At 41.4% G+C, this 26,480-nt stretch overlaps 1 protein-coding gene and 1 long non-coding RNA gene across 2 annotated transcripts in view; one reads left to right on the top strand and one right to left on the bottom strand.

The window, feature by feature from the left end:
- Window positions 1–126: 126 nt before the first annotated feature.
- Window positions 127–6,355, bottom strand: LOC310660061 (transmembrane emp24 domain-containing protein 7-like). The gene is made up of 4 exons (XM_083404477.1): window positions 6,200–6,355; window positions 5,898–6,114; window positions 3,026–3,271; window positions 127–2,213 (listed from the first exon to the last, which is right to left on the bottom strand). The coding sequence occupies exons 2-4, from the start codon at window positions 6,084–6,086 to the stop codon at window positions 1,977–1,979; spliced, it is 672 nt and encodes a 223-aa protein (XP_083260603.1). The 5' UTR covers window positions 6,087–6,114; window positions 6,200–6,355; the 3' UTR covers window positions 127–1,976.
- A 154-nt stretch (window positions 6,356–6,509) lies between these two features.
- LOC310660112 overlaps window positions 6,510–26,480 on the top strand; it is a 28,139-nt gene continuing 8,168 nt past the window's right edge. The window contains exons 1-2 of the long non-coding RNA XR_014503203.1: window positions 6,510–6,707; window positions 21,524–21,581. This is a non-coding gene — a long non-coding RNA (uncharacterized lncRNA). The remainder of the gene's footprint in view (window positions 6,708–21,523; window positions 21,582–26,480) is intronic.

The raw sequence follows: 26,480 nt of genomic DNA, 5'->3' as shown, positions 1-26,480 counted from the left end.
TGCAGTGGAAGCTGCAGCAATTGCTGGATTTCAGCATGAGTCAGCGTTCTATTATGAAAATTGTATTCAGGATGCCTGTCTTCAGAAATAGAGTATTGTAGAGTTTTGATGCAAGAAATAGACAAGTACAGTCAAGAAATTTATTTTACTCAAGCTCAAGTGGGAGACAAAACACTGTACACCAAGTTATTTCTGCAGGACTTTAACCAGTACAGCGCTGAGATCTTCCTTGCTACTAATACACAATCAATGTTGTATCTAAAAAGCTACACCCGCACACTATGTGGTAGTGAAGTAGACATTTCAAACAGCTTCAGTAACTAACCAAACTAAGAAGCTTCAAAAACTGGATGTTGAACCACTCAGTGTTAAGATCACATCCACACCTCCCTTTAATACCACATCAGCATTTAAACTCAAGACAATAAGTCTTTGTTCTTACAGAGCATTAAAAGACAGGAGATTTTGTCATGTGTTTTTCCAAGATTGATATCTTAACATCTACAATGGTAAAGTAGAGGGAGTCAACATATATGAGAGGGCAATTCGACACAGATAAGATTTTTGTGCTTGTAAGCTTTTGAGCTTAGTGGTATTCATATGCTTACAAACACTGGGAATCACGTATCTTTATCCTTTCTAACAAACCTTATTCTCCAATAGAAAATATAAATACATGGAAGCAAATTCCGGTGAAATCAATTAGGCTTACTTTCAAATAGATGTGTTGTATGATTGGGGTAATAATGTTACTTAAGCTTTGATTGCACATTTTACTGTTGTTTCATGCAACCTTGCACACATACAGGAGTATGCAAGATGCTCTCTATTAGGCATACACAAATGATACCAGCTATTTGGCAACTAACTCCCATGAACCTCAATGTAGCCCTCTAACCCCAAAGTGGTAGAAGCAAGGACAAGGCAACACATTACTGTATTACACCCAGAAGAAAGAGTTTTTCAAAAAAGCATTATTTAGATTTTTTAATAGGCAAATGTAATAAGCTTTCACAGGTGTCATACAATCATGTCCAGCATTGTGCATATGTTGCTTGATAAGCCACTTATTTTAGGTTACAATTCTCAAACCATTTAGGCCAACGTGGCCCCATGGGACTGCCCAAGTAGTAAAGAGATTACAAGACTGGCTTTGAGTCGCAATATATTAAACCCAGTGCACTTTAGTTTACTCTTCTTGTTTCCAAATGGCACTGACAGACTATAGATTATTTGTGACACAGCCTATTCTCTTTCAGATCTTCAAAAAAAAATGAAGCAGCTCCACAAGCTCAAAGACTCAGCTTCCAGAATTACAAGACAGTCTCCTCATTTGTTTAATTTAAAAAGATAAAGTCAAAAAAGAACAACCCACACAGCTTTTTCCATTGTACAGAGAACTGGTTGCCCTGGAATTCTCAGCCTAAAATTTAGTACTGTAAAAGAAGACACACATTCTTCCCCCCGTCCCCCCCCCAAATGGTTCTGCAAGAAAATGAGACCAGTTTCCATAGCAAATCACAACAGTGCAGTACAAGGCTCTGAGACAATATTTAACCACATTTGTTTTTCTTTATATTCCCCCACTTTTCAAACTTGAAAAAAATCCGATTGCCACGCATTTTTAATATGGACAATCTTCTAAATCATCATTCAAAGAATTTTCTTGAAAGCACTGTGCTCCTACCAAATAGTCTCAAAGGCTGTTTTTTATTTTTATTTTAAAAAGCAACCTTAATTTAGATGTCTCAGCACATATCAGCAGAAGGAGAAAACCAATATATCACACATTAAAAGCTATTTTCTCCCACAGCTTTTAGGGAGCATGTGTTTTGCAACTTTAAGAAGAGCAAAGGTACTTAAAAATGTTCCCCATGTTTCATTGCTTTGTAACTAGAAATTATTTGAAGAACAGTATATATACATATATATTTTTACAAACAGTGGGTTTTACAAACTCATGTTCTCAACATGAATTATGATCCAACACGAGTTGTGGTGGTTCTTTTGTCTGAGAAGAAGCTTTTGAGAAGAAATACCTGCCCAATGCTAACTACAAGAAGAATGATGGCTTCTCCTACTGACCAATAAGCCACCCGTGTGTTTAAGTCTTCTGCTCTGCTGCGGCCTTGTGCTTCTCTCAACCGAAAATGAGTCTGGGAATCTATGACAGATTTTAGAGCTTCATGAATCGAAACACATGCTGACTCCATCTAGATACAGAAAGAAAGAGGACTGATGAGTACTCTTTATTGGAAAAGGTATACAGGATTTTGCATTTTCAGCTCATTAAGCTTCATTTTATTTTATAACTATTTTTATTAAGATTTTAATTATACATCTCAAAATAAACATTTTACATACTGTTAAATATCCCAGCGACTTCCCTCCTTCTCCTTCCATGGTTCATTTTGTTTGTCTTTCGTTCCTGCATATTTTACTACGGTATAACCATTTTAATCAGTTCTCCATTTTTACATCACTCAAAATTAATTACACTGTTGGTTTTATCTTAATGCTGCCAGCGTTTTCAACTATTAAGCTATCAACTACTGCTGATCTGATTACATATCCACATTTGAATATGTAGGTTTTGATTTTATGTGAAGACAGAAAGCCTTCAGAAATAAAGACATCATATACTTATTTGTATCATATAGGCTGGCTGACTACTTTGTTCACAGTAAATATTTCTTGAGCAGCACTAGGTTTTGTTGATACGGTGCAGCAACATCTTTCCTACCCCAGTGATCCAACTCCCCACACTCTTGCTGGGACAAAAAACAGCAACTATTTAGTAGTGGAGCAGTTGAATAACCAAGGCTGCAGAATCCTAAAACTACTTACCTGGAAATAAGAGCCATTAAATTCAAAAGGACTTACTTTTGAGTAGCTTTGGCTTAGGAATGCATTGTAAAGCTATGACAAATGCCCAAGTCTTCCAAAGGCAGCAAAACTCAAAATTCTAGTTGGTGGTATGAGAATTAAAGTCTATCTTTATATTTATACTCAGCTGTGTAACTACCTGAGTAAGTGCAGTAACTCTGTTTTCGCTAGGAAACAGAGGCGGATCATCTCCAATCTGGAAGTCGAAGTACACTGTTTTGTGTGTAAAGGTAGAAAACTCGTTGCTGAAACAAAACTTGTACGTCCCATTTCTGGATGCGGTAAAGGTGAAGCTATCGTATTGTTTCTTCATCTCTTTGTATAGCACATTGCCATCTGGATCTTCTAAGCGGCAGTCAACATCATAGTGCCCTCCAGTGATCACCTATGGAACAAAGAAAACTGGTACTTGGAATAGTCAGCCATATCACCCTTCCTAGCAAAATATCCTTCCATAAGAAAGGAGAAACCCATAGCATTAAGTACAATTATTAAAGGCAGTTCAACTCCAGCATGGGAAGAATATTAAGATATAAAGAGAGCCAAGAAAAGGGACCACTTATAACACTAATTCCCCACATTAGCTATGCGTGGAAGACACAAATGAGATGGTACCTATTTTACTGCTTTATCACAACCTTCTTTATTTGAAACATTCTCTCAGTAAAGTCAATTCGATATACGGGAATAACGGTCTAAAATTGCTCAACCCAAACAGCGGTGGGGGGATTTGCAGAAGCACAACACTGTACTACCTTGCTGAGTGGAAGGAATGAGGAAGTAGGTAGCATGGCAATCTAAAGTTGTCAAATAGGTCAGTGTTCTGTGGCTTCACAGAACTGCCGTTGCCAGATTGCACAATAAGGAATGCTCCCTTTGTTTCCATTTAACGATGAGATGATTCACTATTCAGGCTGGGTAGCAAAGAAATGTATTGCTTGACATTTTAGGTCGCACCTGGTGAACATCTTTAACAGAAAACACTATTTGACACACTACCCCGGGGTTTCATTCTCATGTTCAAGATGGAAACAAAAATCTGAAACACTAGTGGGGGCAGTGGGGTTAAAGGTTAAGTACCACTCCCCTAACTACTGATCTCTGCTGTCCACTGCTCCATCTCATTGCCATTTTACAGAGAAGTGGTAGCTGGAGTAATGTAGCAATCTGGCTTTAGGTTTTATATTCCAATGTCTCTGCTTCTTCAAAAAGAAAACAGGAATAGTAATACATGTTGAACTTCCTTGATTCTTTCAAAGTTTCTGCCTTGGCAGCACACAAAGAAATAACTTATGGTAGCAATCTTTCCCATTAGTTTTCAGAAAGTAGTCAAAAGTGTGAAACACACCAGAACGCATACGCTCTTATTGGATTACACCCAACAATTGATGCATTTTACTGGGCCATGTGAGTAACAGTTGGTTGTATATATTTTTCTGTCCTGTAAGTTATACTGCATTCCTTTAACCTAACTCAAACTTATTTAATATTACTCTCTTTTCTATGCACAGAATAGTGCAAGTATTGAAGGACACTAGATCTGATGGTTTGAAAGCCAAAAAATTGCTACCGTTTACTTTTGAACAGATGCAGCTGCACCAGAGAGATCCAAGGAGTCACTGTGTGATTCTCCAACTGAAAACTGCAACAGGCAGTTGGTGTTATATGCCCTTTACTCATACAAGCATTTAAATAAACTTGGACCTCTCTTTTCTCTCAAGAGGACCACAACTTCACTTTGAAACATCTCAACATGTTATCTTAGACAGTATCTGACTATTTCAATTACTTCCCCTTTTTTTATTTCAATTGCTTAATAGCTACCTTTCTGGGCTGAGCACTCACAAATTAACATACACAGAGAAATAAAACAGAACCTTAGGCACAATATAAAACGGTGAGTGGATACAGACAGACACACAAGAGATACTGAAACATCACATTTATCTTAAGGAAAGATATCAGTTAACATTTATATTATCTTTTGAAGGTTAAATGCAAGAACTGAAATAACCAAACCACAGTTAACTGGAAGAGAGTTCCTTAACCACCTGTTGGCATTTACAAGCAGCAGCAGAAAGGGAAGAAGTCCCTATTTGTGCCCCGCCAAACCCCCTCCGGCCAGGAACGCAGAATTGTGGAATTGGAAGGGTCCCCAAGGCTCATCTAGTCCACCCCCCTGCAATGCAGGAACCTAAACATAAAAAGCTGCAAAAAAGAAGACAAGAAAGTAGATCTCCCCACTCCACGTTGGCTTTTCAGTGTCTGCTTTAGGGCGTAATTTTAAATCACAATATTGCCTGCCTAGGTAAAGGTAAAGGGACCCCTGACCATTAGGTCCTGTCGTGATCGACTCTGGGGTTGCGGCGCTCATCTCGCTTTATCGGCCAAGGGAGCCGGCGTACAGCTGCCGGGTCATGTGGCCAGCATGACTAAGCCGCTTCTGGCGAACCAGAGCAGCGCACGGAAACGCCATTTACCTTCCTGCCAGAGTGGTACCTATTTATCTACTTGCACTTTTGATGTGCTTTCGAACTGCTAGGTTGGCAGGAGCAGGGACCGAGGAACAGGAGCTCACCCTGTCACGGGGATTCGAACCGCTGACCTTCTGATCGGCAAACCCTAGGCTCTGTGGTTTAACCCACAGCGCCACGTGTGCCTACCTCTAATTACACCACAGCACTTACAGTGGTACCTCAGGTTACATATGCTTCAGGTTACAGACGCTTCAGGTTACAGACTCCACTAACCCAGAAATAGTGCTTCAGGTTAAGAACTTTGCTTCAGGATGAGAACAGAAATTGTGCTCCAGTGGCGTGGCGGCAGCAGGAAGCCCCATTAGCTAAAGTGGTGCTTCAGGTTAAGAACAGTTTCAGGTTAAGAACGGACCTCCGGAACGAATTAAGTACTTAACCCGAGGTACCACTGAATTCTAGAATAACCCAAAGGCAGGCAACTAAAAGACAGCTCTCACAAGAGCCAAGGGCCTGTGGCGTGCGAGGCGCCCTTACCTGGAACTCCAGGGTACACTTGGTGCCCTGCACGATCTCCTCATAGAAGCACTGCTTGGCGTTATCTGGCAACTCGAAGGTGATCTCCGAGGCGCGGACAGACCAGCCCAGGTTGAGCAGCAGCAGCAGCAGCGCCGCAGCCGGCAACCTCAGGGAGGCTCCGGGGCCCTGCCAGCTCCTCAGCAACATCTCTCGGCCGCAAGCGCTGAAGGGTGAACTGAAAAGCGAGAAGCGAGAAAGGAAAGTGAGACCAAAGCGTCGGCCGAGGCCTAGCGAAGGTGGGCGTCGCACCCCAACCTCACCTGCGAAGGGAGCCGGATGTAAGCCGGTTCCCACCTGCGGCGTGGCCGAAGGAAAAAAAAAGGAGGGGAACGAAGCGGAGCCGGCGACCCGGAAGTGACCTGGCTCCGGCAGCGGGAACTTCCGGGTGAGTTGTCAATTGTAGACGTGGTGTTCTTTGAAGGGAGAAGGCGGAGGGGGGCGGGGAGTGGTCGGGGGCGGGGACTAAGCAAAGAGGCGGGCGGGGCTTGAGGGAGCTAGGAGAGCTAGGACGAGTCCACGCCAGCAGCGGGACGTTCTTATTGGCGCTTCCCAGGCGAGGCGCTGATTGGATGTTGCCGGGTGACGGCCATTAGGGCGCGTGAGGGAGTTTTCTGGGAAGCGGGAAAGAGGCGCCGAAGGGCGGTCTGTGCTCAGTTGAGGTGGAGAAAGAGGCGCCGAAGGGCGGCGTGTGGAAGTCGCTCCCCTCACTCTGGATGTGTGTAAATGCTTTTTCCTTCGCTGGCAGATACGCCTAAGCACATATAACCAGTGCGTAAGTCCCATTGAACTCACTGGGTGTTTCTTGATTTATGTATGTACTTAAAATAATTTTATTTTACCTCAGCGTTCATTCGTTTACTGCATTTATACACCTTTTTCTCCAAGGAGCTCACGGTGACATACATGGTTCATTAAAAAAACAAAAACCCAGTGCACTAATGATAATAGCAATGAAAAATTAAATCCTTTAAACTAAGTTCAGTTAGCCAACCCTTGCAATAAAATAGGGTCACTACCCCTCACTATTCAAATCGTTGATGTGGGGATAAAACACTAGATAAAAAAATAATTTCCCCCGTTCTAAAATAAAAACCCCAACCCCGTAGGTTTTTATTAGATTGCAATTGCTGACACATAAGCGTCCTTGAGGAAGATGAAAAGTGATACTCTTATTTCCTCTGAATACCCAAGGGACTAATTTTGAAGTTGCTGCCACCTCTTGGGAAAAAGCCACAGTGTTTATAAGCATCCTGTCTAGTTTTACAACGGTCTCTGATTTCTGAAGCATTGAGAACAAATCAACAGACCTTAAAACCACTTGAGGAAACTCTTGATTCAAAAGCTTACTGCATTGTTACTCTGCTGCTCATGATTTAATGATACGAGGAGCACAGACTGCTTGTTGCTTGGTTAGGTTATCCAGACATTTTTTCTGCTAAGCATCTCTCTTAAAGAATAAGCAGTTGATCCATTTTTTATCTACAAACGGTAAGAATTTAGTGTGATGAAGTAACTCACTTGGTTAACCTGCAAGTACTAGCGGGAAGGTAAATGGCGTTTCCGTGTGCGGCTCTGGCTCGCCAGAGCAGCGATGTCACGCTGGCCACGTGACCCAGAAGTGTCTCCGGACAGCGCTGGCCCCCGGCCTCTTGAGTGAGATGGGCGCACAACCCTAGAGTCTGTCAAGACTGGCCCGTACGGGCAGGGGTACCTTTACCTTTACCTTTATAGTTAATTTCCAATTAAAAAACCATACCACTGGGCTTTGCCAATTAATTTAAATCACCTGGGGGGCAGGAAAACCCTTACTGAATAAAGCAGTCATATACTCTATACCTGAGCAGGGGAGGGAGGTGAAATTCCACCAGGATGGCCACCATATTCTACGTGTGCTCAGCTTGGTACAGAAGGAGGGAAACAGAAAACATAGAAAAGTGGTATGAAATAGCAGACACTGCCCCAGCAACCCTCAATAGACTGTGAATGCTGAACAGTCAGATGTACTGCCTGCAAAAGAGGCCAGTGAATCCACAACAAGGACATGCCCTCAGCATTGTTGCATGTACAGTGATGCCAGACCACTCTCAAGTCATCACTCCCAGGCACAGCCAGCAATGCCCATAGTATAGCAAGTCTCCAGCTATCCTTGTCGGTAGAGGTTTGAATCCCTTATGCTCCTCACAAGAACTATCTGGAATGAAGGAGAGGCCACGTAATACAACATATGCATAAGCTCCCTGGGCAGAGTACCTGCAGAGTGCATATAAATCATCCCTGGGATTCTGATCCCACACAGGGAGGGAAAGATGTTGGGAGGGGGGTTGCACCTTCAAAGGGAAAGGGCCAGGTGAAGAATCAGCAATGAGAAATACAGATATGCACCGAGTTGAGAAGCAGGAGATGGGAATTCAGGACCCACCAGGGGAAAAGGGGGAAGTATGCCTGCTCCCTCTTGCTCCCAGCCCAAAAACTACTCAAAGATGCCATGATCACGTTAAGGAGCCCTGGCCAGGTGGAACACCTTACATTTTGCATGCAGAGGATCTCTGGTTTGAATCCAGCATACAACTCCGGGAAGCCTTCGTGGACCAATAGCCTGACTCTTGCAAGGCCCAGTCCTTTTGACTCTCTCTCCTGGTGGTAACTTGCATAACCAACCTTCTCCCTCATCTGTTTTGCCCAATAAGCCAGCCTTGCCAGGCAGCATCTCAATAATTTTCGTTATCATTTCTCCACCGCTTCCTCCTCCCCTCCTTCCATTCGACTGCCTCAAACACCCTGGCAACATCACACTCCAGGGTACTTGAGAGAGCAGACAATGGAGTGTTCCACCGGTGTATCTGTCATGGTGACAAAATATCTCGTGTTCTGTCAGTGTAGTGGGGCGTCTGCCAAATCCTATGGCCCCATAGCCAACAGTTGTTGAGTATAGAGTATTTCATAGACTTATAGAATTGCAGAGTTGGAAGGGACCACAAGGGTCATCTAGTCTTTCCCTGAATCATTGATTTAATCAGCTTTCCAGGTTTTTGTTTTTTAAAAATTTCTATAAGAATTGCAAATCACAAAGTTCAGTAAAAAGTCCTACCCTGCTAATATGTGAGGGAGGGAGGGGGTTGTTGGTTTGTGTTAGTTTTTATTTTATTATGTGTTTTGTATTCTCATTTTGTATTTTTATGTTGTGAGCTGTCTTGTGATCTTCGGATGAAGGGAGGTATACATATTTAACAAACAAACAAACAATAAAAGACATCCTTTAATACTGAAAAGAATGCTCTTAACTCTCCAGGCCTATACTATTTCCAGTAGGGAATATATGGGGGGTGCTTTAAATGTATGGTTTGTATGTAACCAAAGTCTCAGTGCAATAGACATACATGTCTATTTAGACTTAAGTTCCATTTATTTCATTGAGACTTTTTCCCAGGCAAGTGAGTACTGGACTGCAGTCTCAGGTACACAGATAAGGTTTTCCAGAAGTTGCTGACCTTTGTAAAATAAGCCACCATCTTGGAGTCACTTAACAAGGTGGTCAGAAAAAGCACACATGAAATATTGAAAAGTAAACTTCTCAGTTGAAGCCATAATTTCTGTAATTCACTAGAGGGAGCTGTTGAATCAGAATACAGTGGTACCTCCCGTTAAGAGATTAATTCGTTCAGAAGGTCCGTTCTTAAGCTGAAACCGCTCATAATGATGCCTGTTGCTGCGCTGCCAGCACACGATTTCCGCTCGCATCCTGGGCAAATTTTGCAACCGGGAGCATCTACTTTGGGGTTAGCGGAGCTCATAACCCAAAGCGTTTGCAAGGAGGACAGTACGTAACACGAGGTTCCACTGTAGTTTTCCAAAGTCTAGTTCCATATAAATATTGAAAATAAAACATATTCTTTTAAAATTCTGGTTATACTCAAATAATGTTTTTGTGAGCTAAGGTGGGATAATATGCTAGTAAGAACATCTCTCAGAAAATAGACAGAGCACCACAGGAAGGTGTAAAATTCCAGGGAATAAAAAAGTTATTCCTATCAGGTAGCTATGTCACAGGTAATTATGATGGTATAAAACATTTTGGCAGCCCCAACCACCAAGAAGGGATTGTTAGCACAATAAGGGACATTTACGTATTGGACAAATACTCCTTTGTTGCACTTGCATAATCTACAGATTTTGAAGATTTGTATCCATGTTCCTCAAATCAGTGGAAGTAGATCTGGTGGAAGAAGGCATAATACAACCTGTCGAGTTCCTTTTAAAAATTATTCTGTCTACTTTGGTGATAAAAAGCAGGAAAAGCTATAGGGTTTTTTTCTTTTTAAGCTCTGGAGGCGGGGAGGGGGGAAAGCCTGGTTGTAGCAGACGCTGGCTACGTAAGCACTGATTTGTGACAATAATATGTGTTCATTTGTATGAACACCTTGTTGAGTCACTTGAGGAAGTTTTTGTATACACACTTCAAGAGGAACTTAGTGATCTAGAATTAAGACTCAGATACATTCCATTCTGGAAATAAACAGAGTAGGATGGTATTTTGCTTTTGATGTTCCCTGAACTTGAAATGAATGAACAGCCTGCATGATCATACACAAGTGTGGAGTAGAACTGTTTGTTCCTTGTAATGAGAAATATTGTGTGGATGTTAGTAGGGGACTTAGCTCCAAAGAAGTTTTTGTAATTAATTTTCTATATTTGATTGCCTTTTGTTGAATCTGTTTGGATTAATGTTTACAATTGGGTATCTTGTAATGGATACAATTGGGTATCTTGAATAGCCTTCTATCTTTTTTCAAGCTAGTATGAATGTGATTGCTGTCTGTTGAATCTTTTCAAAGCATTCTGACAAATGCCATAGTCCTTAGAAAGGAGGAAGTTTTAAGGGAATTACCTGGATTTTAAATTCTGGTAAACTAATGACTGTCTCTATATTTGAGGCCTAAAACCCTACTGGAAACAGCCTGTGCTTGGACATACCGTATTTTTCGCCCTATAGGGTGCACCAGCCCACAGGGCACACCTAGTTGGGGGGGGGGGGATAAAGAAAAAAAATTATTCCCCCCCCCAGGCGTGGGGCTGGAATCCGCAGGGCTGGCTGCTATTTCGCCCCCCAGGCGCGGGCTTCGGGCAGATATCCGCAAGCCTGGGGAGACCGGCAGGAGTTCCCTGAGGGAGGGAGTTCCCTAGGGAGGGAGTTCCCTCCCTAGGCTTGCAGATAGCTTCCTGAAGCCTGGAGATCAAGAGGGGTCGGAACTCCCGCCGGTCTCCCCAGGCTTGCGGATATATGCCCGAAGCCCAGGGCGTGCTCCGCTGCGCTCCCCAGGTTTCGGGCTACAGGCTGCTGTCCGCAAGCCTTGGGAGCCCGGTGGGAACTCCCGCGGGCTGCCAAGGCTTGCGGATAGCTTCCTGAAGCCTGGAGAGCGAGAGGGGTTGGTGCGCACCGACTCCTCTCGCTCTCCAGGCTTCAGCAAAAGCCTGCATTCGCTCCATAGGACGCACACACATTTCCCCTTCATTTTTGGAGGGGAAAAGTGTGTCCTATAAGGCGAAAAATACGGTAGTTTGAATGTGCCATTTCCTTTGAGCATTAGTCTTTCACTCACAAGAAGACAATCCCTTCCTCTTTTTGAATTCTGTTGGATAAGTAACGATAACAAGTATGGAAAGACTTCAGCATGTTGAATATTCCATCAGCCAGGCTTTTCAGCTTGCCAGAAGGAATGAACTCCACTCTGCTTCTCCTCTGAGTAATTTTAAGGTCTTATTTATATAAAATAAATGTTCATTACTGCACAAGGCAAACACATAAACAAACAAACAAACAAACAAACAAACAAACAAACAAACCACATGTCTGGAAACAGTACAGGAAAACAGTCCTAAAGCCATTTTGAATCTTTAAGTCACCTCAAATATTTCTCTGCAAGGAGGAAGGAAATGGAAAAGCCTCCCCATTGTCTCTTTGTTCACAAATCCTGTCTTAAGGGTGTCTCTGTGTGAATAGGGTGAGTCTGTGACCTGGATTCAGGAATTAAGTACCTGTAGTTATCATCACAATTTGTTGATGTTTGTTATTGTTTAGTCATTTAGTCATGTCCGACTCTTCGTGACCCCATGGACCAGAGCATGCCAGGTACTCCTGTCTTCCACCGCCTCCTGCAGTTTGGTCAAACTCAGTTTGGTTGGTAGCTTCCAGAACACTGTCCAACCATCTCGTCCTCCGTCGTCCCCTTCTCCTTGGGCCCTCAATCTTTCCCAGCATCAGGGTCTTTTCCAGGGAGTCTTCTCTTCTTATGAGGTGGCCAAAGTATTGGAGCTTCAGCTTCAGGATCTGTCCTTCCAGTGAGCACTCAGGGCTGATTTCCTTCAGAATGGATAGGTTTGATCTTCTTGCAGTCCATGGGACTCTCAAGAGTCTCCTCCAGCACCATAACTCAAAAGCATCTATTCTACGACGATCAGCCTTCTTTATGGTCCAGCTCTCGCTTCCATACCTCAGAGAGACATTCAGTGAAACAAAGTATGTACTATTTTCTGAAGTATGTGACGATCTCTTAGCCAGACAAACATCAGAGCTCAGGCAATGTGAGAACTTGCATGGCTACTCTTATGTTTTATGCTTTTTGTTGTTGAACTTTTCTGGCTTTTTTTTTTTTTTCAAATACCATGTAAACTCAAATTTTCTTAAATACGGGCTGATTTATTTTTTTATTATTAAAAGTATGTGCCTGCAGTCTTTCCACACACCTTCTTGTGCTTCTGCTCTGTTAATGCACAATGAAGAGGTTTGAACTACCCCAAAATATGGAGGGGAGGGATTGCGTGTAAAAGGATACTTAGTAAGGCATTATAGAAATTCTAGACGGTGAAAGCTGATATATTTTGGGAGTCCTCCTGCCCTCATTCTATTGCTAATCTGTCACGTTAAGATTTAGGTTATTATTCTAAACTGATAATTCTAAAACTTTTGTTTAAGATAGTTTTCAAAACAACCCAAACTGATTTAGTTTATATTCCCTCATCTTCAAGTGTTGTGATCATGTGTATAAGATGGTTTTTACTATTTTTCTATATGAATCAATGAGTCAATTAATTTACTTTTTTTCATTCATTACTTCGTGGTAAACAAAATCTGCCCTTTTTCCCTTATGGGGTATCCAAGAGCCCGTATAGAGTCCTTAAGTGGGTTCCCTATTGGTAGGAGAAAATAACAGAGGCCAACCAGAGAATATTGAGAAGCAAAGCAGCTAGTAAGCCTGATCTTAATTAAAACAGTTGCAACAGGGTGCTCCCCCCACATGCAGGAGAGAGGAGGACCCAGAACAAAGGTGTGCCAGCTCTTATATAGACTTTTGAAATTGCCCACCCTCAAACTCAAGACCACCCCAATACATCATACATACATCACAGAAAGAGGTGGTCTCCAGCAAAATCCTGTCTGGCAGAAAACCTGTCAATGGTCACGGATTGGATCACCCTGGCAGCCTGGCCATTCTTTTGTAATGATAAATACTTAATTCCTGAGCCAGGTCAGAGGCTCACTCTATTCACACCTTAAATGTGCCTTTAAGCCAGGATTTGTGAGCACAAAGACAGTGGGGAGGTTTTTTCATTTCATTTCCTTGCAGAGAAACATTGGTCAGTTTGGGAGAGTCAAAATGGTTTCAGGACTGTCTTCCTGTACTGTTTCAGACATGTGGTGTGTATATATATATATATATATATATATATGTACGTGTTTTCCTTGTACATTCAATTTATATATTTGAGACCTTAAATTCTTATAACAACTTTGTGTTATTAATATGTATAGAATTTCAGTTACATGAGTAGTATAAGGGATAGATGACTCAAAGTTTGTGATAATAAACCACCTTATCTTATGTTGCTTTGTCTTCTACTAGCCTAGCTCTTGTCTGAGAAACCTCTGTAGATAATTGACCAAACAAACATGACTGGTGATTTTCTATCTTATTTTCTGAATTTCCAGTCTTTTGAGCTTGAACACCTGCAATGTTCAGAGCCACTCTTACAAGGAAAAATTAATCTACCTACATTTTCTGATATGATTTTTAGTTATGAAAACACAGTTTTAAAAAACCCTAAAGATAATCCAAATCCTTGAATGTCTGCCTAAATGCAGAACTTGTGTGTCAGTTTTTTAGCTAGGCGTGGATAGTTAAGAATTTCAGCTTTGTTTTTCCTCTTTCTGTCAAAAGATGTTTTGTTTCTGCTCTGTATACTTTCCAAGGCACACACAACAGAAGCATACACAAAAGCTCCATTCATGCTGGTGTTGATTTAGCTACTAAGCAATGTCCCCTTTCTATGTAGCTGATGAACCTTGCAGCAGTGTGGCATTGACCCTCAGAAAACCTTGAGAAATTGAAGCCACATTTTTTATATCTGCATAATCACCTCTCACTTCCAGACAGTAAGAGGCACATACATATTAGCTGGCTTGCTAGCTGCTGCTGAAACACCATTCTACTTGTTCTTTCCTTTTACTACTGTAAGATTCACTCAACCCAATCCAAATTTGTCAGATTTCAAGTTGATTCCTAATCCATCAGTTGTTATAAATGGTGAGGGGGGAGAATAATAAAGGACTAATATTTGGCTCATTGTTAAAGCATCCTTTAAATATTAATATATGGAGAGACTTGGCACCAGGACCAGCTCTGTCATTAGGCAGAGTGAGGTAGTCAGCTCAGGCAGCTGATTTAGGGTGCAGAATGCTGAAGCCTGGTTGCTGCGGGAGGCAATGAGAAGGGATATATGACCACCTTAAAGCACAACACTCACTGTTGCTGAGCTACTGATTCAGGATTTTGTTATGAGGATATAAAGTCCTTAGCAACTTGGGACTCAATTCTGATAAGGAGTACCTTCCCAGATTTTAAAAAAGAGGAAAAACTAATTCACATTTAAAGAGCTATATAATAAAAGCTAGAAAAATATGTTTTACTCCAGGAATCTGGCCCAGAGTTTGTACTAGTATGTCTGACCACCAGGGATTGCTTAATTTGCAAATGGGTCACTGAAATATTGCCAATCTCACATTGGCAGCAGGATGTTTTTTACTTAGTGGATTTCCTTTGGTAAGGGGAAATTTGGGTTATATATAGGCTGGCATTTTGATACCAAAGGTGGTGTATGGGGACTGCAAAAAATTGTATGTATGGTGAGCATTAATCCCACAACGGACACCCATCTGGAAGGGTCACTGCTTTCCATAGCCAGGTCTTTCTGGGTCAACTGCGGGGTTTGAGCTGCCTGACTCTTGTGCAAACTGATTTGGGGAGCTGACCGCTGTGCTGTAAGCACAGCTGTTGCTAAGCTTTGTTTGCTATACTTGATCAAATGATTGTCCATATTTGCACTATGAGCTTAGGCACGTATTAACCCCAAGACAGTTACTATGTCTAGTCACATCTTTTTGTTGGACTGACGCAAAACTTGTGCTTGCATTACTGTATAATCAAGCAGGACCACTCTGTTCTGAAGCCAAATCTTCCTCTGTCCATGAGGGTAGATGAACATCAGTGCTCTTAAAAAAAAAATCTAAGGCTTTTTTTGTTTTCTTTTTAAAAATCCGTTGTGCCCCTAGAAACAACCTGTGCTCCTAGAAACAACCTGGCCCTTACAATTTAATCTATGACCCTTTTATCAAACAGACTGCTTTCTTAAGCAAAAGAACAAAAACAGAGGAAAAAAATAATCTTCAGGTATTCTGGCACAAAATAATGATTTTATCCAAATATGCAGTTGTACTCAAGGGACGCGGGTGACGCTGTGGTCTAAACCACAGAGCCTAGGGCTTGCCAGTCAGAAGGTCGGCAGTTCGAATCCCCACAATGGGGTGAGCTCCCATTGCTCGATCCCTGCTCCTGCCAACCTCAAGAACTTTGACCTGAACCCCCCAAAAGGCAGTAGATCACTGCCAGCTTTTAACTCTGTGAGTAGATCAGTCTCTTGGGAGTTGGCCACCCCTGTACTACTCAAAAACCGCTTCTGCTCATGGCAGGATTGGTTCTGACCTAGAAAAAGAAGAAATTATCCCCCCCCCCCCCGTCAGGCCCTTCTAATAGCCCACTCCAGCCTGTACAGTATATATTTTCCTTATTCTCCTTGTTTCTCATTCTGTAATACTACTCCTAAGCATGGTGGTGCTATTTTGAGAAACTTTAGCAGTTTTGTAAGAGTCCATGGAATAACACTATATTCTCCACTTCCACTCACATTTCTTTCTATCTAAACCATTGCATTAAATGTTTTGGAAATTATTAGTATTTGGGCTCTGTCAACTAAAACAGCATGAACATTCGCTTTCCATATCGTGGAAAAGTATTTTTCTGCCCAGTTAACTAGCCTTTGCTTCTGAAAAGTTCTGTGTGCTTAGGCTCAGTCCTACATATAGTTACAGGCAGTAAGTTCAACTGACCTGGGAGGGACTTCCTTCCAAGTAAATAGGCATAGGATTGTATTATTGTGTTATCTTTCTTAAAGGGAGCGATCTTGCTTAGGCTAGACTGCATGTGATGCTACAACATACACAAAGCCTCTTATGTGTAAGTAAAAAAGAAGTGTTTATTCAGGCAAGCAGTGGTAAAGGCTTGGCAGAAGACACACCATTCAGGAGTCATGATTCAGAAGTTCAGGAATTAGGCAGGATGTTCAGGACTGGATGGAAGCAGTGAAGATGTCCCAATGGAGACAGAGCCCATGAAAGTAAATGCAACTTAGAAAATTCATTAAGTGCTCCCCCCTTTGTTTACTAAAAAGATGCAGGGGCCAGTTTTCATTAGGACTGCAGAAAATAGGGAGGTTAATTTAACATTTTCCTCCCCAACAGCAATCCCAGTTAAAATCCGCTCCCTGCTATTAACCTGAGCAGTGGAGAACTCCCACTGACACCTGCCAGGGAAAGGATGACAATGCCAAAGGGCTCTCCCAGACAACCTGTTTATTGAGCATTCACTTTGATTTGCTTGCACAAAGCTTACACAGAGATTAGACTATGTCTAGTCTTTATGGAGCATTTGTTCTGGTTTGTTTGTGGGATGATTATACAACAATCTGCATTCATCCTGATTTATTTGCAGAGTGCTTATAATCTTTCTATTATTCATTGTTACTACACATTTCAGTGCATTTATAAGTCATTTTCCTAACTGCAAAAAGTTAATTTCTTTTTTAAAGTGAATGTTTAGGGTAACAAAGCAATTTAATCCACTTTAATTGTGTGAACTTAAATTTCCCGTTATGCATTTGACTCATTCCCACAAAATATTGACAACCCCAAAAGTATTGTGGCACCTAACAGGAACAAATTCAATATGGCATAAGCTTTTGTGGACTAGAGCCCACTTAATGAGATGTGATCTTGCAGCTAATGAAGTAGATTTTAAATTGTGAACACTCACATCACAATAAATTTGTGTATTCTGTAAGGTATCACAAGATACATCATTGGTTTTACTGCAACAAACTAATACAGCTACAGTACCACGAAAACAGCATAATAAAATACATGTAATAAAACACATATAATGCATAAAATATACATGCAAATATGGCATACCATATATTTCAGGTCACAAGGCTAAACTCCTAGGTTTTCCTGAGTTGGGAAGCTTTGACTGCAAACTTAGCTAAACATAACAGGCTTAGCTACACTAGACATGAGATGTTTGATTTTATCAACGTCACTGAGAGTGGTGGTTGGCTCTTGAATTTTCTTTAAATATTTTGCCTTTGGAATTTTGTAAATCTTGCAATATAACATATAATGAATGATGACCCCTACTATCTGGTATACACAGATCCAGAAGCACTGTCTTTCAGGAATTTTCTTGTAACACCCACCTAAGAAGTTGATTTGATAGTCTGAAATAGAAGTTTATAAAATAATGCATGGTGTTGAGAAAACAGACAATGATTTTTTTTTGGTCCCTCATAATACTAGAGCTTGGAGATATATGAAGTTGAATGTTGGAAAATTCAGGGCAAAACAAAGAAAGTCACTCAGGATATAGTTACAGAGGAGGCAGTGATGGCCACTAACTTGGATGGATTTAAAAGAGAATTAAGACAAATTAATGGAGGTTGTGGCTATTAGTGGCTACTAGCCAACTACCACTGGCATGTTACCACAGAGGTTTGACGATAATGGAAAGCAAAAGGTTGAAATAGGTTCCCAACTCCTGTTTAAAGCCTTATATCATGGGTAGGCAAACTAAGGCCCAAGGGCCGGATCCAGCCCAATCGCCTTCTAAATCCAGCCTGCAGACAGTCCGGGAATCAGCATGTTTTTACATGAGTAGAATGTGTCCTTTTATTTAAAATGCATCTCTGAGTTATTTGTGGAGCCTGCCTGGTGATTTTACATGAGTAGAGTGTGTGCTTTTATTTAAAATGCATCTCTGGGTTATTTGTGGGGCATAGGAATTCGTTCATTCCCCCCCCCAAAAAAATAATAGTCCAGCCCCCCACAAGGTCTGAGGGACAGTGGACCCGGCCCACGGCTGAAAAAGGTTGCTGACCCCTGCCTTGGATAGGCTCTGTGAAACATATATCAGAGGCTTCTTCCTTTTCTTCTTTTATGCTCCACTGTAACTCTGAGGATCGACAAAAGAGTGTCCTCTCTAGTCTAGTTGCAACAAACAGCAGTGGTGAACCTCTTCACATCGTAGGTAGGGGTTCACATCCATTTCACCCAAGGGTTCCCCACACACAGGAACTTAGCATTTCAGCAAGAGTGATTCTAGTCCAACCTTCTCCCTGACAGGGTAGCTTTCTATGTCTAGGTTCCCCACCCTCCTGCATAAGGCAGTATTCTGTCATGTGAACCTACAACTAGTCCATGGTGGTACAGTCCAGATCTTGGTTTTACTAATTCATTTGAAAATTTACATACCACCTTTTCAATGTATATGCCTTAACCATGGCAGCTTGCATCATTTCATTACACGCACACACAATCTCAAAGCAACACAGTAGTACCTCAGGTTACAAACACTTCAGGTTACAGACTCCACTAACCCAGAAGTAGGTTAAGAACCTAACCTCAGGATGAGAACATAAATCGCGTGGCGGCAGCAGGAGGCCCCATTAGCTATAGTGGTTCCTCAGGTTAAGAACGGTTTCAGGTTAAGAACAGACCTCTGGAACGAATTAAGTTCGTAACCAGAGGTACCACTGTATAAAAATGCAGAGAAGCTAAGCCGAAAAGAACTAAGTACACCATATAAAAACAAACATAACATTCCAGGCCTGAAAGCCCTTAGAAAGTTGATGACTACTAGCATAACCTTTTAATCTTATAATTGAATAGATGATGCCTTCTTTTGCCATGTGACAGCAACGAACCTGCATTTCTATGCTGATAACTTGAAAAATGACTCCCGTGTGAACGGATCTACCATTAAACATTACAGCAAGATAAGCTTATGGAAAACCAATTCCCATAGCTTGTTTCTACTAGGGACAATGCAGTATTCTACAATAGCAATAGTTACCCTGAAGATAGTCATATGAAGCCTCCAATTTGTTATCACTTGCATCTTTATGCAGAAGTTGAAAAACTGGCTTGGCCCAGGATCTGTTAGCCATTAAAAAAAAAACAAAAAAACCTTGGAGGTAAAACTATTATGTAAACTTTGAATAAAGAGTACTCTGTTACTTTCCTTAGTAACTCTTGTTTCCATAATGCCATACAGAACATAACTGAGGGAGTTGAAACCTCTGAGCCCTACTGTGGTTCTGTTTAGTGCACCAGGGCAAGACTATTTCTGGAGATTTTACTGCACTAGATAAGGCAGGAAAGATACAACCCTCCAAGGTCAGTTAACATATTGACTCTGGAAAATTATGGATTCTCTTTGTATAACAGTCTCTATAGTCTCTCACAAACATCGTAGCATGATTCAGCACACCAAGTAGTTACCAGCCAGAAACAACCAGAAACAGTGAAAGCAAGAGCATAATGCCTTAACATGCTTGCCCCAGTCATTAGGAGTCAGTGTGATATAGCAGAAGGTCAGTTTAGAACCGAGAAGACTCACGTCCAAATCTTTACTCAGCTACAAAACTGTGACCTTGTGCCAGTCATACCCTCTCAGTCTAACCAACCACATAAGGCTGCTGTGAGGATGAAATGTGAGAGGGAAGAACCACGTATGCCACAATGAGCTCCTTGGAGGATGTGTGAAATATAGATTTTAGATTGAAAATTAATAATATATGTATTATTAATAAATGTCCTGCTTGGCCCTGACAGCTGCCAGATCTTTCCAAAATAAGGTCACCTGTATTGCCTGGTCAGTTTGTAGGGTCACACATCCAGAAGGGAATCCCTTATCTTTAGACAGGGAAACTACAAAGCAAGCCCTTTTACCTCATGATTTGCTGAGGATTTCTCCCAGGTCCCCGCTGACCTAGACTTGTGTGTGTATTTATCTTCGTAAAGCCTCCTGGGTTACATCACGAGCAAATTAGACCCAAAAGGTTCTTCTCTGCAACATCACATTTATACAATTGTATTGCATTTCATAAGACATATGTCACAAAGTCACCCCACAATGAACTCCATGCCTCACAGATCCAAAGAGACCAACAGCCAATATTAACTAATACTAGCACAAATCTATTTATTATCATGTTGAAAAGAGCGTACATTAGTGTCGTTTTTAAGCCTCTGATCCCAACTGTGTGCCATACTATTCCCATGCTATAATAAGAATCCAATATTCATTTCAATCCTAACCAATTGATTGAAAAGATATCATGCTACTTATGCATGCGTGCCCCTTCTCTCAAATTTGGCAGTCATTGAGTCTAGAGTTCAAGGCAAGTTATCAGCTCCTGCCCCAAGGCATCAGTGGTAGCTTATTTGCTAGTTGTTTGCTGTTCTCCTCCCCACACCCCAGCATCCCTATTGCTTCATGGTTTGTTTCCAAGAGCAAACAGAGTCAAAGCAGCTACACACACACACACACACACACACACACACACTGTCACAGTCTCAAACATATTCTGCAAGTTATATAACAGAATAAGCTTTTCCTTAGTGAAAGTTACCTGTGAGCTGGACTTCCTTTGGGTGTCTTTGAATCCAAAGCATGCTATGAAATGGTAGGCTGGATGCAACCATATCCTTTGAATTCCTATTTGGCTTCCTTCCTGATAGTTCTGTTGACATCTCTTAAGAGTCCCTTGACTGTGTTTATTAGATTCTTGAGGCCATTTCCAACATTCTCTATGTGATCTGCATAAAAATTAATTCGTTGCTCCCTGTACAGAAATTTAAACCACTTTCTGATTATCGGTTCTGCCCCATGAGAGATTTGACATTATCACCAAAAGGTTCCTTCCTTTATTAATAAGTGTTATTAAAGTGTACTGTATTGACTCTAGCATTTTAGCTCTGATCTATGCATTTAATGTACTAAGCCAAGTCAGTATGTTAGACAGAATGATATATTCTGTCTTTTTAAATTTTTAACATACGCCTGAATTTGTGTTCCATTTTCCTAAATAAATCTTACTGTTCCTAATATTAACAGTTTTTGCCCCCCACCCCACCACAGAATGAAGATGCAAGACATTAATTGAGTTTGAGGGGGCAACTTTATTAATGTAAAAAAGGTATGTGCAGTGAGGAACTTTTTGTAATTGGCATCTGTCTGTCTCAAGAGACAATGGAGTGTGCCTCCAGGAGTGAAGCCAAACCACTGTGTTAACAGCATCAAAGTGACCTCCCAGGGACGCAAGCTTGGGCAGTGTGTATGGAGGTCCTGAACTGCCCAGATGACAAGACCCATCTTGACTCAAAGCCCCTCATTAAAATGTACTGATCAGAGCCTTCCTTTACCCACTTCCCTAAAATGGCTGGTTGAAGGGGTTGCCCTAGAGGAGCACCTCTCCTCTCCCCTGGTGTCCAGCATTCAGAAGGAAGAACCTCACGGGGTTCAAGGTTTGGTCTGTCATGTTTCTCCTTGAGCAAGAGCTGTGGGAATCCCTCCCCACTGAGGTGCATCTGATCCCATCATTCACATTCTGAAGATGCACCTCATCCCTTTGACCCACCCTTTTCTGCTGATGATTGATGGTCAATTGTTTTAATGGATTTTAATATCATATTTCTGAATTTTTGTAACCTTATGGTTAAGGGCAGGAAAGATATTTAACCAATAAATAATAGATTGGGAGAACATCCCTTCACTATGTGAGTGCCCTTGAGTGCTCACCAGGGAAGTCACTCTAAACTTCCTCCCTCCCTGCTCACACTACTTGTCACAAGGCACGACCCTCTCCGCCCTACCTGCAGACCACAAGGTCAAGCAAGCAGCACTGCAGTTCCCTGCCCCAAGGAACCTATCATATCTCACAATAGTGAGCTTAGGCTTCAGTGCTTGATCACATTGTAATGAATGTTCTGTTTTGCTGAATAAATCTTACTATTGCTAATTCACCTTTTTTTCCTTGGTGTGAGTATTCAGTACTTCTTGCTTAGCTATAATGTGTGTGTGTGTGTGTGTGTGTGTGTGTGTGACTTCAACACATTTAAATTTTGAATCAATATAGAGAGACAGCACAATTAGCTACCTGTGTTGAACAGGAAAGATGTGCATTGATATAAGTTAGTTTTATATTTATATCTGACTCTCTTGGATCCCTAAAATCTTATTTCATGCTGAATAAAAGAATTAAAAATTGTTAGTTATCAGTCACAAATATACAAGAGAATAAATGATTCCCTTACTTCAGGGGGTTGGACTAGATGACCCTTCATATCCCTCCCAGTTCTACAATTCTATAAGTAGAAGTCACCCCAAAGTAATTTAGATAGTGACAAGGATTAGAGTCACCAAAAACAATTTCTGGAACCCTCCCACTGATATTTCTACTTCAGTAAGGGAGACATATGCAAAAATGTACTAGGATTTGCAATACAATGTTCTCAGGCTAAGCAAAGAATTTCCTTTGCCACTAAAGCAAGTCAAATCTTGCTGTGCTGTTACTGTTTGGTTTTCAGGTTTTGTTCAGACATTTGTTCAGTCAAAGTTATATGTGATACAGGAGCACATGCCAACAAGTGAAATCTGGTTTTTTCCCTTAGCCAATGAGCAAACCTAAGATCCTGACACAAAACACATGTTTGCAATTTAATACTGCACTCAAACAAAGACTTCTTCAGCCAAGGACTTTGCTTTGCTCTTAGTCAAGTTATGAACTTCTTTTGTAAATACTTGTAATGAAATACTTTACATAGACCCTGAAAAGAGAAAAAGCCAGTTAGACATTCCGGCCCTGTTCCTATACAGAAGTAGATAGTTACAAGTGCTTTTTATTGATCAGAATAAACAGAGAAATGTTTTTGCTTCTTTGTATCTTTTACCTACCCACTCTCAAATGTTTTGTACTACATATCCGCTTACTTTCAAAGTACTTGACCAAAATTTTAAAATCCGCATAGTGAGCTGAAAAATGTAAAAATCTAATTTGATCACATTCTGAACAATGCAGTTATATTTTTATTGTTTTCTGACAAATTTCCGAAGCAAGAATGCCCTTGTGGTTAAAGCATCATTTGTGGAATCTTTACCTAATTAAAATGGATACAAAAAAAGTAAGTTGGGTGGAACTGTTTAAGAAAATATAAATATTGAAAGGGAAAATATTATTTCCTATATTTCAAAAGTTCAGGGGAGAGTATACATATTTATGTAGTCTTACTACCCATGTTAAAGTAAGTTTAAAACAAAAAATTGAAGGAAAGTTAATGGATAAAATCTAGTGATGTCCATATCAGTCAGCTTGATAAAAACTAGCTGCTTTTACTTCCATCAGACTATTTATGTGTGCACTGGAAAAGTAGTTTAACTACATTCTCTTGTGAGTCACTGATCACCCTTCCAGTTCAACAAGATGTGTATCATTTTTGTAAAAACTGACTGCAGAGAGTACTATGCACACACTGACAGGATTATCCCACAGTTCTCCTTATCACTTTAGGAAAAACTTAATCTTTTCAGAACACTTTTGATTTGATAACCCTTTGATCAGTGAACTGCTAGGCCCATACTCACCAATGTAACTTTAAAGAACCCATATAATCCTTTACGCAATCTAGAATTCCAAATCTCCTCTTGCCTCTGAATTGCAGGATCTTGCTAAAAATTAACAGCAGAATCCTAAGCATCAATACTCTCAGCAGTAAGTCCTGTTGAATCTATTGGTGTGGCCCTCCATACCTTTCTAGATGGCACTTAAAAACGTAAGAGCCTGCTGGATGGAGCCAGTGACCCATCTAGACCAGCGTCCTGTCCTCACAGTGGCCAAGCAGATGCTTATGAGAAGCCCACAAGCAAGATTTGAGCACAATAGCATTCCCCCCCTCCTGTTTCCAGCAGTAGTATTCAGAAACATACTGGAGGCAGGGCACAGTCATTGTGCCTAGTAGCTACTGATAGCCTCTATGAATTTGTCCAATCCTCTTTTAAAGCCATCCAAGTTGATGGCCATTGCTACATCTTATTGAAGCAAATCCCATGCTCTTTGAGTGCCCTTGCCTGGCTGGAATCTGCCCCTGAACTTCAATGATTCCTCTTGCTTGCCTGGATGAAAGTGGTGCATCAGTATGTGCAGAAACCAGCCTATTGTGCAAAGGATAAAATTAATGTCCACTTTTCCCTTTGGTATGTGGCTACCGATAGGTTGCTAAGAAGGGGGTTGTAGCCCTTGGGGGCTGAGAAAGGTTCTCCATCCCTGGTGTGCATGGTCCTCTTGTGACTTGCAACAACTGCTGGAGGCCCATTGTTGCAAACATTTACAAAGGTCCCCGTAGCAGTTAATATCTTTGTTTGCAAATCGTATCATAAAGTCACTTAGCGGGTTGTTTTAGTGGCATATTAGTCACATAATCAAGCTCCTGTTGGCATGACTGTTCTGTAAATATAAAAGTATTTCATTTTCGATTTCCATAGCAACTGGCATTAATCTGACTTAGAATGATTTATACTTTAAGGCAGGGGTGGAACCCATCTGGCCTGCCAGTTGTTGTTGGACTAAACTTCCACCATCCCTAATTGGCTATAATAGCTGGGGCTGATGGGTGTTGTAGTCCAACAATGCCTGGAGGACTGCATTTTAGCCACCACCACCCCTTTATGGGTTGGTGGCGTAATGGGTCCTTGCTGCCAGCTTTCAATTTCATTCAAACTCAGAATGTTATAACTTAGATTGCTCAAGACAGGAAAGTGCCAAACAATGTAATAAAAAAGCATTTCAAAATGTAATTCCAGAGAGTAATCACAAGCAGGTTGCATGTTTTAACCTTGGAAAGGCTGCACCCCAGCAGAGCAAACAACTTTCTCCCAGGCTTGGGAGAGGCTACAAAAATAAGCGAAAAGAATCAGCAAATGAACAGGGTGTACTTTTAGCTTAAAGAGAAAAACACATTGCTAGGCTCCAGATTTCAGCTCTCCAAGCCAATGCCAAGGACGAAAGGCACAAGTAGAGGTGAAGAACAAATGTTTACTGTGAAGAGTACCTCCTTACCCATTCTGCACTTGCTGACTAATGGCATAAATTCATTCTCCACCCACCTGCACACATGTCACTTTTGAGAAAATGGAAGCAGATAAAAGAAGAGCAAACAAGAAGCAGTCAAACAGTGTAGCCTCTGTCTCATCTCCACCAGCTGTCTCCAGTGGAAAGTTAGCGTTAGACCATTTTTTTTCCAGCTGCAAAAATGAATAGCTGTGATGGCAGTATTGGTTATTCAAAAACAAGGCTGTGGAAGCTTTGACCCTGCAGATGTTGCTGAACAATTCCTATCACCCCTAGCAAGAATAGTCCATGGCCAAGAAAGATGGGTCCCACACCTGCTTATTCTAGTCCCAAACATGTCACTCCATTAATAAAAAAAAAAGTAATGCAGCATAGGAGAAGACTCTTGAGAACCCCATGGATTGCAGGAAGATCAAATTCTTAAGGAAATCAGCCCTGAATCCTCACTGGAAGGTCAGATCCTGAAGCTGAGGCTCCAATACTTTGGCCACCTCATGAGAAGAGAAGAGAAGACTCCTGGGAAAAGACCCTGATGTTGGGAAAGTTGGAGGGCACAAGGAAAAGGGGACGACAGAGGAAGAGATGGTTGGACAGTGTTCTCGAAGCTACCAGCATGAGTTTGACCAAACTGCGGGAAGCAGTGGAAGACAGGAGTGCCTGGCATGCTCTGGTCCATGGGGTCATGAAGAGTCAGACATGACTAAAAGACTAAACAACAACAAATGCAGCATAGCTGGAATGAATGGCTGATTCTTAACACACCATGTTTGACAGCTGGACTAATCAGTCGAGAAGTCTGACATAACATTTATATCCCTTCAGCACATTCCTTAAAAAGTGGCAGTTTGTTGTTCAGGAATAGCTGATCACAAATGGCAGCGTAATATTGCCTGCAGGGTATGTGATCTATGTTTCTACTGTAGCAGGTACCTTTCCACAAGTTTCCCAAAGCTGATCAAATTTCTGTTTTTC

Source organism: Podarcis tiliguerta (assembly GCF_965153285.1).
Source record: "Podarcis tiliguerta genome assembly, chromosome: 11".
Lineage (NCBI taxonomy): Eukaryota > Metazoa > Chordata > Lepidosauria > Squamata > Lacertidae > Podarcis > Podarcis tiliguerta.
This window is presented reverse-complemented; position numbering and strand designations above follow the sequence as displayed.